General features: G+C 38.0%; 1 protein-coding gene across 3 annotated transcripts in view; it reads left to right on the forward strand.

The window, feature by feature from the left end:
• LOC119487610 (chemokine-like protein TAFA-5) overlaps positions 1-17699 on the forward strand; it is a 49569-nt gene that overhangs the window by 16575 nt on the left and 15295 nt on the right. For all 3 annotated transcript variants that reach the window (XM_037768639.1, XM_037768640.1, XM_037768641.1), the window contains exon 2: positions 3292-3441. In XM_037768639.1, coding sequence (XP_037624567.1) covers positions 3292-3441 — 150 coding nt within the window. The remainder of the gene's footprint in view (positions 1-3291; positions 3442-17699) is intronic.

A 17699-nucleotide genomic window follows, 5' to 3' on the forward strand; every position in this document is an offset into this window, starting at 1 on the left:
TCAAGGGCCCTATGAAATCTGTTTTATTTTTTTTCCTGATTACGTTTTATTTCTCCCAAATTCCATGTTGAAGGGGTGAAGAGGTTTCAGAGGTCCTTGAGGAGGCTCTGGCTGTCCTTGTGGAAGTTTAAGAGGTCTTGAAAAGATTCCAGGCTTCCTTCAGAAGGTGCCAGAGACCCTCGAGGAGGATTGTGAGATTCTTTAAGGGTGCTTTCAAAAGCATAGTTCGTTTAGTTAGTCTGAATCAGAGTGAAATTTATACTTTTGGTTCATTTTCTATTAAGTCTGGTTCGGTTTCACGGTGCACAAATTTAACAGAAATAATTCGCTGAGGGGCGTGTATGAAAGAGGGAATTAATTTTTTTCATCTCGAGAGCTGCCACTTCTCTGCAGGGAATCACAGACTTTGAAATATTACTGTTGAAGTTTTTTTTACTTTGACTCGGCACTGATCTACTGTGTTCACAAATCCCTTCTCCTCCAGTTTATCTTCAGTGCTTTATAAAGATCACTATTATTGTGGATTTTATTTAGCATATTCTGTATGTTGTCTTCGGCCCAGATGTCAAGCAAACATCTGACTTCTGCAGAAGTCCAGGTCAGTCCTCTCCACTCATGTGAACCCTGTCGTTTACCTGTGTCCATCTCAACAAATGGCCGCACAGGCAGCCTGCGTTTTGATTCACTTCCTGCAATTGGGTTGGATTATGTTTTACCTGGAATCAAACCTCACTATAGTTCGCTTGGAAACAGTCCGAGACTGCTAACGAGAGGTGGTCTCTGACCAGTTGTTTTGGTCGACACCAGAGTACAATTACTGTGTTCACAACCGCCCAAACAAACCGCTCCAGAGTTTGATTAAATCAGACTAAGTGATGGCTTGTGAAAGCACCATAAGAGGCTTCAAATGCCCCTGAAGAGGTTTCAGGGGACACTTAAGGAGGCTTTAAATGTAGTTGTCCTTGAGGAGGTTTAAGAGGTTTTAAAAAGGTTCAAGTCTTCCTTCATAAGGTTCCACAGATCCTCGAGGAGGTTTGTGAGATTTAAGAGGTTTTAAATATCCCTGAAGAGGTTCCAGAGGTTTCAGATTTCCCTGAGGAGGTTGTACCGTAGAGTTCCTTGAAAAGCTGTCTTGCAGAGGTCTTGAGAGACCGTTGAGATGGTTATTGTGGTCCTCAAAGAGGAATTTAAAGTTCCTTGTCAAGGCTTTAGGTCCTTGAGGAGGTATGTGAGGTTTAAGAGGTTTTAAATGTCCCTGAAGAGGTTACAGAGGTTCTTAGGGAAGTTCAGATTTCCCATAGGTTGTAGATTTCCTTGAAAATATATTAGCTGTCTTGGAGGTTTCAGGGTCATTGGGGATGTTTTGCTGGCCGTCAGGAGGTTTAAGAGGTCTTGAAAGACCATTGAAATGGTTATATTGGTCCTCGTGGAGGTTTTAAAGTTCCTTGTAAAGGTTTTAGATCCTCGAGCTTATTCCCGACGTTTTTGAAGAGTGTGGAGGTCATTGAAGAGGTTTCAGAGGAGATAATGTGTGTGATCACTTCTGTTGCTATGGTTACCATGCAGTTTATTACAACTTTAGCTGTGATTACTATGTTTGAGGTGAATACGTATAACATTTAACAGACGCCTGTCTGCCAATCAGTGAGCATGATTCTGTTTCTATGGTTACTGCGGTATCATTTCTGTGAAGTGTTGGATGGGTGTGTGAGGATGTGGTGAGCCGAGTCACACACTGACTGACAGGAAACAATCAGCCGTCAGTCAAAACACTCAACTGTTAATTTAAAGCTTGTTCAGTGTCGTAGCAGCAGATGAGGAGGGATTCCTCCTCCTGTCTCACTTTTAAAACTGTTCTCACGGGAGAGTTGCAGCCTTTAATGGTCATGTTTCAGCTGGTGGAAACTGATGACAGAAAACTCTGAATCAACCATCAATGATCATTTTGTGAACTGAACCTAATTCTGTCTTTTCAGCGGAAGTAGAATAAACATTATTTAACTTCCAGTCTGTCTGTAAACCGCTTTCAAACAGCAGCAGTTTGTCAGTTGTGACACTAATGAGGGAAATAACAAAATAAAAGACTTTGCCTCGGACAGAAAACAGCATGAAAACAGTATTTTTCACACACCTTCTGGAAAGTTATGCTTTTATTTTGGAATTTCATTCATTGGCAGAAAATGAATCCAAGTGTGCACAAACATGAGTCAGCCGTTGATAAATTCACAGAATCACAGAGATCCTCATCTCGTCTGTATTAATCCAGCCCAGTCTCACGGTTTCTGGCACGACTCATTTTAGAGTCGGACCGGATTTCAGTTTTGTTGGGCGTTGTTTGCCGTGCAGTGTACGGTGGGGGGGAGGACGATTAACTCCTCCCGTCTGGCCGACGGACAGTCGAATGAATTTATGACATGCCGATAAGCCGATTCCCCAACGTCACTGCCTTTTTTCTACTTTTCTTAAAATCAGAGCGTAGCTATCAAGTTCACAATGTACAATAGATCTAGTAAAACATAGCTAACCAACACAGTGACATTAGTGACATTGCAAGTGACATAGGTGACGTTTATTACACGACTTTGTTGAATACTCGATTCTGCAATCACAGCATTCTACAGCCCTGTTATTTCTTTATAACAGACCGTTGCTTTTTCGGACTATGGCGGAGCATTTTTGTGTCAAATTATAAGTAAGTCGCCGTGTAATAAGCGGGATAATGTACAGATGGTTTCGAAATTGTTCGAAATAAACCCCTTCAGGGCGATGCAACATCGCCTTGTCAGGGTTTATTTCACAACAATGACCGGCAGTACATTATGCCCTACTTGTCAGGTGTCTTCCGTACTGATGTTCTGTTGTTTCCGTACGTTTTTTACTTAGTTTACGTACATATTTTAAGCCCAACCATGACGTTTTACCTTTACCTAATTAAGTGGTTTCTTGCCTTATCCTAAGTAAGTGACCATGACGTTTTCCCAAGTCAGTGTTTCCCCCTGCTGGTACTGCACGTTAATACAGGCGTGTAATATTCACGTCTCTGCGAGGCCAAACGTGACACTGACAGGCTGTCCTCTGGTGGAAAGCCGCCCTATTACACACTGTGGCGTGATATCAAGTTGATTAATCACCACCTGTGACTACTTGTCTACTCTCAAAACGAGGCCATTGCAAAGGGAGTTCAACAGAACAGAAATAAAAGAAAACAAAGCAATTTGCAAATTGCTTTGTGAGTGAAACTTTTGTCATTAAAACGTTTGTTTACATGATGTACTTCCGTCCGTTCCTCAGGTCAGCTGGCGGCGGGGACCTGTGAGATCGTCACTCTGGACCGAGACAGCAGCCAGCCGAGGAGGACCATCGCCCGACAGACGGCCCGCTGCGCCTGCAGGAAGGGACAGATCGCCGGGACGACACGAGCCAGACCGGCCTGCGTAGACGGTAAGACGCTCGCCCTCCCCCGACTATTGATGGCAAAGCAGTTCTTTTCAGTGTCCTGAATCACTAGAACCAGTTCAGAAAAAAGTCTCAATCAAATATTTGTTTGCCGAATCGTTCAGTGCTTGACCGGAGCTCCAACTGAACTGCACGTAGTCCCATTCACTGAACAGAAACACAACTGGACGTTCAGTTCAGCTCCCAACTAGTGAACTGAGAACGGAGAATTTAGTTAGATAAAGATACTGTTTGTAAATAAAAGGTGTATGCAACTAAATTTCGGGTTTTTCTGAAATGAAAACAAGAAATACTAGTTTCAGATCGGCTCTTGGTGTGTGGTTTAGTGTAACGTAAGAATTAATTAAGGGTATTTTAAGGGTTTCCAGTGGGTCAAGCGTGCAGAATCTTCTCTCTCAGGATGAAGGTCAGCTCCCAGCTTGAAGCTAAACTCGTTCATGAAGGAAACAAACACGGATATATCTGCAGCTTCCCCTCTAAATCCTCCACATCTCTTCATGTGGACCGCCAGGTTCAGAAAGTCACAGCCCAGATGGGAACAGCCCAGAGTTGCATTGCATTTCATCACCGGCTGTCTCTTCCTTTCTCTTTCTGTTTCTGTGTCTGCCATCTGGAGACGATGACAACAGCTGGAGGGACTCGTTGTGCTCTGCAGGGATTTTACAGGCTCTCCTGGTGATTTCCGGAGACTGTGAACAGTTGTTTAGAACCTCTGCAGTCTCTCCTGCTGCTGCCGCTTTCTCCTCTATAAAGCTTCAGTTGAAAAGGAAACTCACAATTTGTCTTCAGATATTCCTTTTTCCTCACATCAGCATTTATTTCCTTTAGGACTATAACAATTAGGACAAACTGTACAAAATCATCATATTCAACAAGATTTAACAAAGATTGTTTCACCTAATCAGCAGAAAAGCTTTATCTTGTTAATCAACCCGTTTGAGATCTGACTCTTCTGTCCACCTACTACAGGATGGATTGGTGTCTAGCTTATTAGGGTACAACATGTACTCACCGATTCGACTGTTATCAGGCCGTTAAATAAGCGTTATCAGTCGCTATAAGCACCATAGATATGGGTCATTAGGGGCCTACTACAACTACTACATAGTGAAAGTGAAACTTAAAAGCAACACGTTCTAACATGTTAAACCTACAACTTCTTTAGGTTTAGGCAACAAAAGAAACTTTTGGTGATCCACCATGTGAATAGATGATAAAACCAACTATTGGGTGTAGTAGGCCCCTGTTGACCCACATATATGAAGCTTATAGCGACGGATAATGTCTATTTAATAGCCTGACAACAGTCTAATTGGCTGGTAAATCAGACAGCTGTGAGTGAGTAACACCATTGGTTGGTCGAGTGTTTCCCCATTGGCCGTTGCTCTTTCATAAATGAACATGTGCTATGAATCTATTACGTCCTCAGGAGGCTTTCAGGGCAGAAACATGGTCCACACAAGAACGCGAATGCAGATGGTTCAAGCTGCACAAGATTCGATTTTAAGCGTTGTTGCATTCTGGGGTGAAACTGAAGTGTTGTATCGTAATGCAACGCAACCGCGAGCTGTAGTCTGAGCGCAGCAGCTAGGTGGCGCTATAGCATGAAACCATAGACTGTAGAAGAGGGGGGGTCATGGGGAACGCGGCCCAGGTAACGTTTGTCTTGTGTCTGATTTAATATTTTTGGCTTGACCGCAGAGGGCCAGCCCTACAAACACAAATGTCTGGCACTGAGTGACTGAGTGAGTGATGAAGTTACAGGATTGGTCGGCCCGAGAGTTGGAGTTTTCTTCATTGGCCGTTCAAAATGAAAAGTCAGACTCACGAAACTTGGACCAAGCTGTGAAACTACGTGATCTAGTTTTAAAATGAAATGAGATTCAGCTGAAGCACATAGCCTATTTGAAGTAGATTTTGGTGGATCGTTCGGACGGAATAACAGAAAGTTTACGAGCAGGCCGCCATGATATCTGTTTGAAACTGCAAGCAGAAAACCGGGGATCAATCAGGTGCGAAAGGGTACATCACCGCTTGAGCGGCCAGTTGAATGGAGCAGCGAGTCCACTGGCGTCCTCGCCGGACCTGGCGGACGTGTACCGTCACAGCTGCTCATTGACTGCCACTCCAGTCCAGCCATATACCAGCTTTTCAACGTCTTGTTCTCATCTGACTCAAACAAGACGATTAAATGTCTTAACTGTTTGAAACCCCTTTAAACTCTTTATATTCATATTGTTTATTGATGGATGTGCCGAGACACCGTTAGTGTCTGTAGCTGCTGGTACTGGAGGTGTTGCAGACGGTGTTGGAGCTGAACTGGTTAAAGTTTGTGCTGTCAGTGATCAGAGCTGTTTGAACGTGCTCTGCTGCTCTGGGAGGATATTTTCAGCTGCAGACTCGATGCTGCTGATCGCTGCAACCTGTTTTCTCAGCTCAGAGACTCATCAGCAGCTTCCTGTTTGTTCCTCCCTGAATTCCTCTGAAATAAATTAAAACCAACTTCGTGACTTCTTCATTGCAGCGGATGACCAGGAGCTGCTGCTGCTGCTTGTTGTCAGATAGGAGACGTCAGACAATAAACTCTGGAGCTGGTTGAGAGAAATAAAATGTCTTTCTTTAACATTCAACAGCCGAGAAGGAGAGAAAGCACGGCTACATGTTTTACATTCAGCGCTACCTTTAATCCAGTGGTTCTCAAACTTCGTCTGTCTTTCCCCCTTTTAGAGGAAGAAACATTTTCACGCAGATCATTGTAACTGTCCAGCAGAGAGACTTTAAACTTTAGCCTTCACCTGAGTCTCTCTGTGACCTTTACAGAGCTGCGTCTTGTTGGTATTTATGTCAGTTTGTGTTTTCTGTTGCAATCAGGTAACATAAACTCTAAAGTCTCTTCAGTGTTTCAGGGAGAAAAAGTGGTGTAGTTCAGATTAAATAAAAACTTTAATCAACCCAAAAAAAGACGAGTCAAAAAAGAGAGACAAAACAAAAGTGTCTCCAAAAATAAAAAATAAAACGAAAAACTTTCCTCACCCACATCATGAGACCTCTAAGATTAGATAGAACTTTATTCATCCAGAGGGAAATTAGCTTTATAACTCTATAATAACCATCATTTATAAATGGTAAATTGTAATTAAACTCAGTTAACAGTTTAATTTACTGTTAACAAACTATAATTTGTTATTTTAACAGTTTATTGTTGCACACATTATAATATTTTGTGTATATATATTTTGTTAATTATTATGAAATTATTTGTAAACCTTTAAGATATCGTTTGTAAATATATATCTATAAATATTACATATATAGATATTTGAAACATTAACTTTGTTAATGGTTATAAATTTTGTTTGTAAATCGTCTATAAACATAGTTTGGACGGCTATTATAAAGTTGCAACCAATTATAATATTGTTAAATGATTAATATATACTTTGTAAAGCATCTATAAACATTATTTAGATAGATAGTTAATAGTTTGTTAATGATTAGTAATTGGTTTCTGATCCATCTATCTATGTAATGTTTATAGAAGTTTTGCAAACAATTTCTTAAATGTTTACAAATCATTTGGTAATTATTAACAAATACTTAATATAGCATATAAATAGCATATAAATTGTTATAATGTGTGCAACAATAAACTGATAATAGTTTACTAATGTTATCAGAATGTAATTGTTATCGTCTTCTATCACCTATGATACAATATATCATTTATAAAGTCATTTATTTCATATTACACAAACTAATGATAAGGTAACCGAAATTATAGCATTATTAATAATTAGTAAACATTATTAATTATCATTTTGTTAACAATAAAATAACTGTTTAATTAACTATCAATTTACCATTTATAAATGATGGTTATAAAGTTTTACTGGAAATTGTTGTTTGAGCAGCGGCAGTACAAAGAAGGAAAGAGTGCAAAAAAAAAAAGTTATAAAGCCCAAAGTCCACGTTGAAGGAACACTGCAGCACGGCTGGTATGAGAAATATAAAGCATTTTTGCATTGTTTTTTCAACATTAAACATGTTCTAGTCGAAACTCAAAATACAAGTATGCACCTGAAAATAAGCATAATACGTTGTCTTTAAGTACAAGTTGAAACACTGCAAATTAAAAATACTCCATTACAAAAGTGAAAGTCCTGCGAGACACAGAATTGCATCTTTTTGTACAGTTCTGTTTTTGTGTAGTTTTTAAAATAGTAATATAGTAACATAGAGCCGTGTATCCTCATACAACGATATCTTGTGAAAAGATATTTTGTTATTTTTTGTATGTTTTCATACGAATGTCCAACGCGTTCTCATCCCAACTCGTCAAATACTGATGCTTTGTCAGACCCCTCGGCGTCACTCTTTTCTGTCGCAGTAAACACGTGCTTAATGTTGGGAAAGAAAACAATTATAGTTAGATGAAACAACATGGTTTGGCTTAAAACTACTACGTTTGTACAGTGAAAGTGAAACTTAATGCACGGGACACAAACAGCTTGTGTTTGTTGCACCCACCCACTCTTAAAGCTACGTCATCACACTCCCGGCGCACTTTCCCTGAGCATTTAATATTGACGTGGATGGGTTTACATTGTAGTTAATGGAAAGCTTGGTGCATTTCATACCGCCCGAAATGATGCCATCTGCGTCGGCATCTAAAGCCGACGGCCGTGACAAAGCGTTGGTGCGTGACGCCCTGGAAATGAGAACGGGCTGGAATGTCCAGCAACACGAGCGATGAGTGCACCTGCACAAGCTCCTGCAGTGTTTAGACAACAAAACTGCTGAGTAAAGTTTTAGAAAAGATCGTGGTTTGGATTTAATATAACTTCGGAAGTGGTGTTACTTAACTACGGACGTTACGCTCACGATTACGTGCATTACATACGCAATGATTACGATGGTTATATATGAATTATAGTGCAATGCTTTTCATAGCTGTAAGGACAAACAGTGTGTGAGAACAGCCTGCATCTTTCTGCAGTTTATTAACTGTTTCTATTCTATTCAATTTATTTTTATATAGCGTCAAATCACAACAGAAGTTATCTCAAGACGGTCTAGAACATACTCTATAATACTACTAAATAGTATAATATTATAATTTGGAACAATGCACATTTTCATAAATGCATTGCATCTTCATTTGTACTTTGCACCCCCCTTTATTAATTTTTATTTTCTTGTATTCTATTTTAGTTGTAGGTATGTGCAGCTTATTTATACCTGTATGTATAACATATCATCAAGTTCTGTCTTAAAAATCTTTAAAAAAAAATTTAAATACCAGTTTTTCAGATATTTTTAAAGTGTAAGAGTTCATGAAGCCTTAAATAAACCCTCAGAGCTCAGCAGCCGCTCTGTTTGGATCTCAGTGACCTTTCAGCTGCATGTTTGGTATTTATGTCAGTTTGTATCTGAGGCGGCCGCTCGCTTTGCTTTGTGTTGTTCTGCCGCTGAAATCCACCGGAAAGAGCTCCGACTGCAGTCTTCTCTCATCTGTGACTCCTCTCACATCTCAAAGCTCCGGCTCGAATATGTCGGCTGACTTTAACCGCGAGTCCTGGTTCCTGTGTGTGTGTGTGTGTGTGTGGGAGCGGGGGGTAAATCCCAGCATGCATCACAAATTATCATCCAAAGAAACAAACATGTTTGCAGATAGAGAAACTTAATCAGGATGGAAAAAGGTTTAAAAAGCCAGATACATTAATTTGGAGCTGAATCCTGAAAAATGACCACAGATGCTTTTTATCCACCTCCTCTGAGCTGTAAAATGAAAAGATGTCATATTATAACCTGCTGCTGTTGGTTTCAGACATTAATCCTATCAGATTGACAGCAATGAATAAAAAAAAAGGCCACAGAGCAACAAACAAACAAACAACAAGAGACGAGACCTTTTTGTTTCTCATCAGGTGGAGACGAACTGAAAAGGGCAGAGAGGCCGTGGTGTGTTCAGGGACTCTGAGGCGTTCAGGGTGATTCCTGCTCTGACCTCAGACAGAAGAGAGGAAAAGAAAATATGGTGGAAAGGAAATAAATGAATGTGAAAAAAGTGAAAGAGTATTACAGAAGCAGCAAATTTTCTAAATTTATGACTTCATAATTATATGTTTGTCATAATTAAGCGTGATTTATCCCATAAATGAGATTTGCATATAAACTATTTTATTATAATCCTATTTGAATCACATAATTACACATTAACTTTTATTTTGTATCTTGTAATTACAGAGAAAACTATTTAGAAATTAAAAAGCTCATATTTACGTGATCTTTATCTTTTAATCGTTTTATATGAGATTATTATCATTGTATGTTTGGGATTGTGAGATGCATATCTAATGAGATCTTTATCTCATGATTTAAGATATGAATCTTATGAGTGGGATCTTATGTAGATGATAAAGTCTGTATGTCATGATTAAGAGAAAACATCTCCTGTAGTGAGCACATCTGCAGAAACTACAGTCAAACTACAGCAGTGAAAAAGACTGTAAGGAAAAGACAAAAGAGGACAAGCAAAGGACAAAGACATCAAAATAAAAGTTGATTAAAAGCAGGGAAGGTAGAGTAAAAGCAGAGTAAGCAGGAAATGAAGAAAGTAAACAAAAGGAACGATAAGAAAAAGGATGATTTTCTCGTCTGTCCGTTCTTTTAAACAGGAATAATGGTTTCTGTTTCCACTTCCTGTTCAGACTAACACAGTTTTTTTATTTCCTTCCATCTGGTTGTCCTTCGCCTCGTTTCCTTTCCGTTTCTTCCTCTCTGGGGAACGAAGCAGCGTCCCCCCACCTCCGCCTCCTGGACGCCGTCTTTGATGAATGAAGCGATTACAAAATGGCTGCCTCTCTTTTCGGATAAATGAACTGCGCTGAGCGGCGGCGGCGGCGGATGGATCTGCGTTGCAGTCGTTCATTAATCAGCGCGGTGATGCAGCGCTCGCAGGTGTTCAGGTGTTCACTGATACCTGAGATTAATCCACTGCGTCTTCACTGCACACTGTTTGTTAATGGGAAAGTTTCTGAGTGTTTTCTATATTTAACTTGTTTACATTTTTTATGGATTACAAACAAAAAGCACGAGTGATTATTTATTATCACATGTGGAACAACGTTTTTTATTAAATAAAATCACATAAACACCACCATTTGAACGTTTGTAATCAGCTGTTATATGGATGTTTTTCTTCTTTCCTTTATTCATAACTATTTGAACAAAGAAAAACAATATAATTCAGACGCCAATTATTTACATTTGAAATAGTTTTGGCCCCAAAAGAAGATAAATATAATGATTAAGAAACTTCCATTAAGTTGATGTCCCCACAGTGTTGCATGATGGGAGAATACTGGGTAACACTTTATAATAACCATCATTAATAAATGGTAAATTGATAGTTAATTAAACTTAGCTAATAGTTATTTTACTGTTAACAACTAATACAAATTTACAAATAACAACAAATAAATAACAACAAATAAATAAACAAATACATGTTAACAAATAAATACAAATAATGTTTACTAATTGTTATATGTTATTGTTGCTTTGTTTATTGTTATATACTATATTATAAGTATTTGTTAATGATTAAGAAATGATTTGTAAACCTTTAAGATATTGTTTATAAAACATCTATAAACATTACATAGATAGATATTTGTGACACTTTGTTAATGGTTAATAATTGCTTCGCTAACCCGTCTATAAACGTTATTTGGATGCTACTATAAAGTTGCAACTGATGATTGTTAAATGGTTAATAAATACTTTGTAAAGCATCGGTAAACATTATTTAGATAATAGTTTGTCATGGTTAATAATTTGTTTCTGGTCCATTTATCTTTTTAATATTTATAGATATTTTAGCAACAATTTCTTAAAGGTTTACAAATCATTTTGTAATTATTAACAAATACTTAATATAGTATATAAAATGCTATAATGTGTGCAACAATAAACTGATAATATATACTTTGCTAATGTAATCAATATGTAATTGTTATCGTCACAACATGTCATTTATAAACTAATTATTTAATATTACACAAGCTAGTGATAAAATGGCATAAATAATAGCATTACTAATAATTGGTAAACATTATTAATTATCATTTCATTGTTTAATTAACTATCAATTTATCATTTATTAATGATGGTTATTACAAAGTGTTACCGAACACTGAAGAGGTTTAAACTGTGATCATGTTCAGCTGATATAGTAGTGTTAACTCTCGACTAACCTTCAGTTGCTATTGTGAAGTTTGAAGAAGAGCTTTGCAAAGGCAATTATTGTGACCTTGATGCTGAAACAGGAAACTGTTCCCGTTTAAATCTGCACACAGTTTGATGCTCAGCCTCCAGTTTCTTTTACCAACGACTGCTGATTTCTTCTGTTCTTATTCAACTGTTGCTCAGAGGTCTCTTTGTCTCTTTCACTCATTCTGGTTGAACCATTGGACAACATTTTGTTCTCCATACACTAAACTAAATAACATCTATGTGTAAAGGGTAAACTTTCTACGAGCTAAAGGCATTAAAGACCATCCAGACATATATAGAGGAGTCCTCTCAGACATCTGACTGGACACTATCAAGCTTTGTGGCAGAAGATTACAAACTTTTGAACGGTGGTGTTCCTGCAATTTATATCAAAACTGATTCTGTGACTGCATCCTTGGATATTATCAGCCCAGTCGCACAGCAGTTTGTGAAATACTCACTGAATTTAATGTATTTATTTGTGTACATAGACACAAATTTCCAATTTGTTTTGTAATGATCAACATGAAATCAATTTGTATGTGATAAGTCATAAGTCAATGTTGACTTATTTGTCACGTAACGTCCGTACTTAAGTAACGCCACTTACGGTGTTATTTAAACCCAAACCACGATATTTTCCTAAACCTAACTAAGTAGTTTTGTTGCCTAAACCTAACCAAGTTGATCTTTTCCTAAACATAAGTAGTTTTATTTTGAAAAGACTGTAGCGGAAATTGATGCGTGCGTCACGTGCTGCTGGACATTTGTAGGAAAACGCACAAAAAATATTTTTTTGAAAGTTGGGCTGAGCGTCGCAAAAACAAAAAAAAAAGTCGTGTCCATGTACACGAGTCAAATATATTAAATTACGTGACTATTTCATGAACTGCGGTGAGACGGTGTTGATATAAACATTTTTATCAGATCCATTATTTGTCTTGATGTGTTCAGTCTGAACGTTTCCAGCTGATTTCAGGAAACAGCGGCATTTACAGCCTCGCTGTGAGGCGTCTGATAAAACGCTGCTGAGGTAATGGAGGCGTTATGGTGAGAGGCGTGCGGCGTGCTCACTCAGCGGCGGCGTCCTGGTATACAACGGAGGAAAGAGACGAATCAACAAACGTGGCGGCCGCTGCCGACCTCCACCCTCATCCTCAGCAGGAAGTCGGAGGAGCTGTAATTACACAGAAACAAAACGCCGCTCTGCTGTTTCCCGCCGCTCTGCTCTCTGACACCTTTCAGTGAGTCTCAGAGGGGGATCTGAGCGCGTTCAGTGCTGCACCGCCGAGCCACAGGGAGGGAGGGAGGTGGAAAAATGTTTCCAAACAAGTCAAACCTGAGAAGGAGGGACATTAACGGGCTCATTAACAACTGCTGGGTGATTATTATAGATGACATCATCAGCAGCAGATGTCCGTAACCAATCTCACTCCTCATGCCTAAACCTAACCAATCCAACCAAAAGGCAATTAGTACTAGCCAATCAGAGGCAGAGTACTGAATCGCTGTACTGAACACACAGAGATGAAGCTTATATCCATCCTCTCCGAGAAGACAGAACAAGATTTACCTAAATGTTGGAATATTCCTTTAACACAACCTTTATGTTTTTTTTTCATCATTTTAAACCTAATTTCTAAAAATAAGCTTAACATAAAAGGAGCAGTTGAAGTATTTCCTCACCCCGGAGGATCTCTCTCTCTCTCTCTCTGTCGTGATAGAGGTGTGAGCAATGTGAGAATTTAATTAAGTATCATGGCTGAGAGGAGCTGCTGCTGTTCAATAGGAAATTGGTTTGATAATTGGGGGCTAACGGGCTATCACAATCACACCACTGCTCTGCTGCTCCAAAGGGAGAACTGATTACCAGGTTATGTATTACAGGCCTGTACAGACTCTCATTTTCTTCATCTTTCCCCGGGCTCACAGAGTGTAATTTAGTGCCGGGAATGAGAGCGAGGCTGGAACGGTGGGAATGATTGGGTCAGTAAAGTGTCGCCCGAACGGCAGGAAATCCCTCAGAGTGAAGAATTCATTTTCAAATGAAAGAGAGAGGCGAGACACAGGATCAGTCTGAAGCGGACTGACTGACTCACTGGGCAGGCAGTGTGTGTGTGTGTGTGTGTGTGTGTGTGTGTGTGTGTGTGTGTGTGTGTGTGTGTGTGTGTGTGTGTTTGTGTGTGTGTCTGCTATAGGTAAAAAAAAAACACCATCATATTTTTCATGTTATTTACGTTATGTTGCGTCATGTCATGTTATGTGATCTTGTGTTATGAACACTTTTAAAAGCTTACTTTTCACTCCGGTCTATGACTAAGCTCTTAGTGTGTGTATGGGAGTGTGGGTGTTTTGTATATTGTGATATTAATTGCTCTACACCTGTTGATAGGCATATTTGATCTGCTCTTGGACTTGTATGATTGTATTGTGATTGTACTGTAATTCTTTTGTTACTTTATGCAGGCTGGTCTCCTTCACTGTTCGTTGCTATAGAGTGCTACAGGAATTAGTCCTAAAACCCGGAAATGAGTTTGAGTACTAACGGTTCCCTCGTCTGGAAATCAACGTTTTTTTTTAATGGGCTTTTAGTTAAATGCCTGAAATAAGGTCTGTGGTTAACACAGGCTAAAGAGATTTTAACCTGTTGTTGTACAATATAAAATATGTCAGTAAATATCCCACTCGTGAATTTTGAAACCTTTATGTGTGCATTATGCCTTTTGCATTTCCTGCATTACACTATCGCTACCTTGCTAAATTGTTAGCCCTGTGGATTTTAGACGCCAACAGTGACAGTAGCGTGCATGTTGCTGTTGCCTAGCAGCGGTTTTCTCACGACTTAACAACTTGAACGCCAAGCATATCATGTATACATGACTTCCCATGTTGTAACCACAAGCTCACGAGTTTCATTTGAAAGAGTATATGTTACTTTGCGTCATATGAATTTACGTTAGGTTGCGTCGCATTTCTCTGCATTTTGCGTTACGTCATGGTGCGTTTCGTTACAATGTGCTGTGTTACATTCATGACCGTGATTCAATTACCACTGCATTACGTCATGCCGTGCTATGCTACGTTGGGTTGCGTTACGTTGCGTCATTCATGTGATGCCACTCCATGTTAAAATATGCATACATTTGCATATTTAATGACATATTCCTGAAAAAATCAGATTTTTAAGATGTAAGATGAATCTTCTCTTCCTGCAGCTTTTATGCTACAATAATGACACATCAAATGTGTGTAAATCTCTTAATTACACTTTTCCTTTATGTGACTGATTACTCTTTGATTTATTACATTTTAGAAACAATCTGTTCTGCACAAACGTCAACTAAGCAAGCTCATTGTGAGTTATTGTGAGTTACGTAATGCATCAAATGTTCTAGGAAGGAGAAAAGAGAAGAAAAAAAATATATATACTTTATATAATTTTATATATAATATATAATTAAAAAATATTTTTATTTTATTTTTACTTAATTAATTATATATATTATATTTTTTATACAATTAAAAATAATATATACTGTATATATATATATATTATTAATATATACTGTACATGATAAGTATTTTAGAACCAATGCTGTCCATTGAGGACAACGAATTATCATATAATGTCAACCCTGATAATCTTGTGAGAAGACTGACCCTAGTACCTTCATTAACCACATGCATTAGTTTCAGGAAATGCTTCTCTGATTTATGTCGTTATGTTTGAAGCTTCCTCCATAATGAGGAACATCACTTTCTGTTCTCCCTTTTCTCCCCTCTGGGACCAGCGGACATCTTTAATGAGATGCACATTCTGTTAATTGCTGACAGATGTATTCTGCTGAATAAATTAACAGTATCTACTTTATATTAGTGTGCGTCATAGATTGGAGTCACAACACATGACTAACTGATTGATGATCTGATGAAGACATGATGTCAGGTTGCATTATAGGAAATGTAGGATCCTGTTTTTAGAATTAAAAGGGAGGTTATCTCAGCCTCTGACCTCACTGAACATCCTGTGATTCTGTTTATTTCTTGTTATCTGTTTCCTGCTCAATTAAACTCCTCAACACACTCCTCCTCCTCCTCATCATCATCTTCCTCCTCTTCATCACCCCCTCCTCTCTCTCTGTGGGCCAATCAGGGAGCCACAATATGCAAATGTGGTTGTGAGAATGTCCTATTTCTTTATAAATAGCTGAGTGTGATGAAGAGGAGGTGTGTACAGTAAACAGAATCAGTTCCTCTGATGTTGGACTGAGTTTAGTTTGGTTCTTTGATTTGGGAGATCACTTCTCTCCATTTCCTTTGGAGATTTACAGAATAAAGATGAAATATTTTGACCAAAAAAATCCATAATTTTAAGAAAAGAGTCACAATCTGATGATAATTAAACTGCAGAGAAAAAATAATAAGAAACAGAAGAAAGTATAAAAAAGGTAATAAATTAAGTGATAAAGACTATAGGGCTGTCAAAATTAACGCCATAACGCTTTAACACAAGTTGGTTTTAACACAACTAATTTCTTTAACGCATTAACGCAATTGATCTTTCGTAGGTTGTAGCGGGCTCATCGTATGAAAAAACCTAAGAAATCCATTGGTACCAACCATGTCATACTAGCTTGTCATGAAGGAGGTTAAATAACGCTCCAAACTTAAGTAAAATTTTGGTGAGGAAAAACTGTCATTGCCATTTTCAAAGGGGTCCCTTGACCTCTGACCTCCAGATATGTGAATGTAAATGGGTTCTGTGGGTACCCACGAGTCTCCCCTTTACAGACATGCCCACTTTATGATAATCACATGCAGTTTGGGGCAAGTCATAGTCAAGTCAGCACACTGACACACTGACAGCTGTTGTTGTCTGTTGGGCTGCAGTTTGCCATGTTATGATTTAAGCACATATTTTGTTTGCTAAATGCAGTAGCTGTGAGGGTTTCTGGACAATATTTCTCATTGTTTTGTGTTGTTTAATTGATTTCCAATAATAAATATATACATATATTTGCATAAAGCAGCATATTTAAGAATGAAATACTTGACAAATCGCCCTTTAAGGTACATTTTGAACAGATAAAAAATTATTAATTTGCGATTAATCGCAATAAATATTTGTTCTAAAGTTGTAATATTTTTTAGAATAAAGGCATACTTTTAGGAGAAAAAGTCTCAACGTTATGAGAATAAAGTTGTCATTTTAAAAGAAAGTAGTTGTAATATTTTAAGTTGTATATTTTCAAGAAATAGAGATGAATGAAGAACTAAGCCTGACTTGTTTTATAGCCCAAACATGCCTTACTTGTCACTTAGCGATATTGCTTGACACAGGCTATTTACTATTGTTATTGATCCAATAGTTAATGTTAATGAATCCAATCTTTTTTATCTATTGATAATATAGATTTATTCTCCCACTGTAGGCTGATGCTTCTCATTAAGGAAGTTCTATTTAAGATATTCAAGGTGTTCATGATATTTGGATGTTGGATGAATTCACCTATATTGTTGTTATACATGTTATTTATTATTCTTACAAATATTTTTGGATACATGTTTATGGACATAGTCACTGATGATAAGTCACAAATAGCTATTTATACATTTACTTTTACTTCTCTCTTTTTAATTTATTTTTTGCTATATATGATTGGTAAACATGCAGCCTGTTGTTCCCTCCCCATTTTTCCAGCCGATGCTTTGGATCTGGTCTCTGAAGTCTCGCCTGTTATAAGAAAAAGTCACACTTCTGTTGTACTTCTTCAAGAATACTTCTGTAGGATGTTTACCAGGAAAAAAAGGAATATAGTGAAAATAATTTGTATGTCCTCTCATCATAATATTACAACTTTATTATGAGATTATACTCAGAATATTTCCAAACAGTGGCCCTACATTTAGTTTTCCTCTTCCCTGAAGTTAATCATCATGACATTTATGTATTAATGACTTCACAT

This window comes from Sebastes umbrosus, chromosome 4, assembly GCF_015220745.1.
Source record: "Sebastes umbrosus isolate fSebUmb1 chromosome 4, fSebUmb1.pri, whole genome shotgun sequence".
Taxonomy (NCBI): domain Eukaryota; kingdom Metazoa; phylum Chordata; class Actinopteri; order Perciformes; family Sebastidae; genus Sebastes; species Sebastes umbrosus.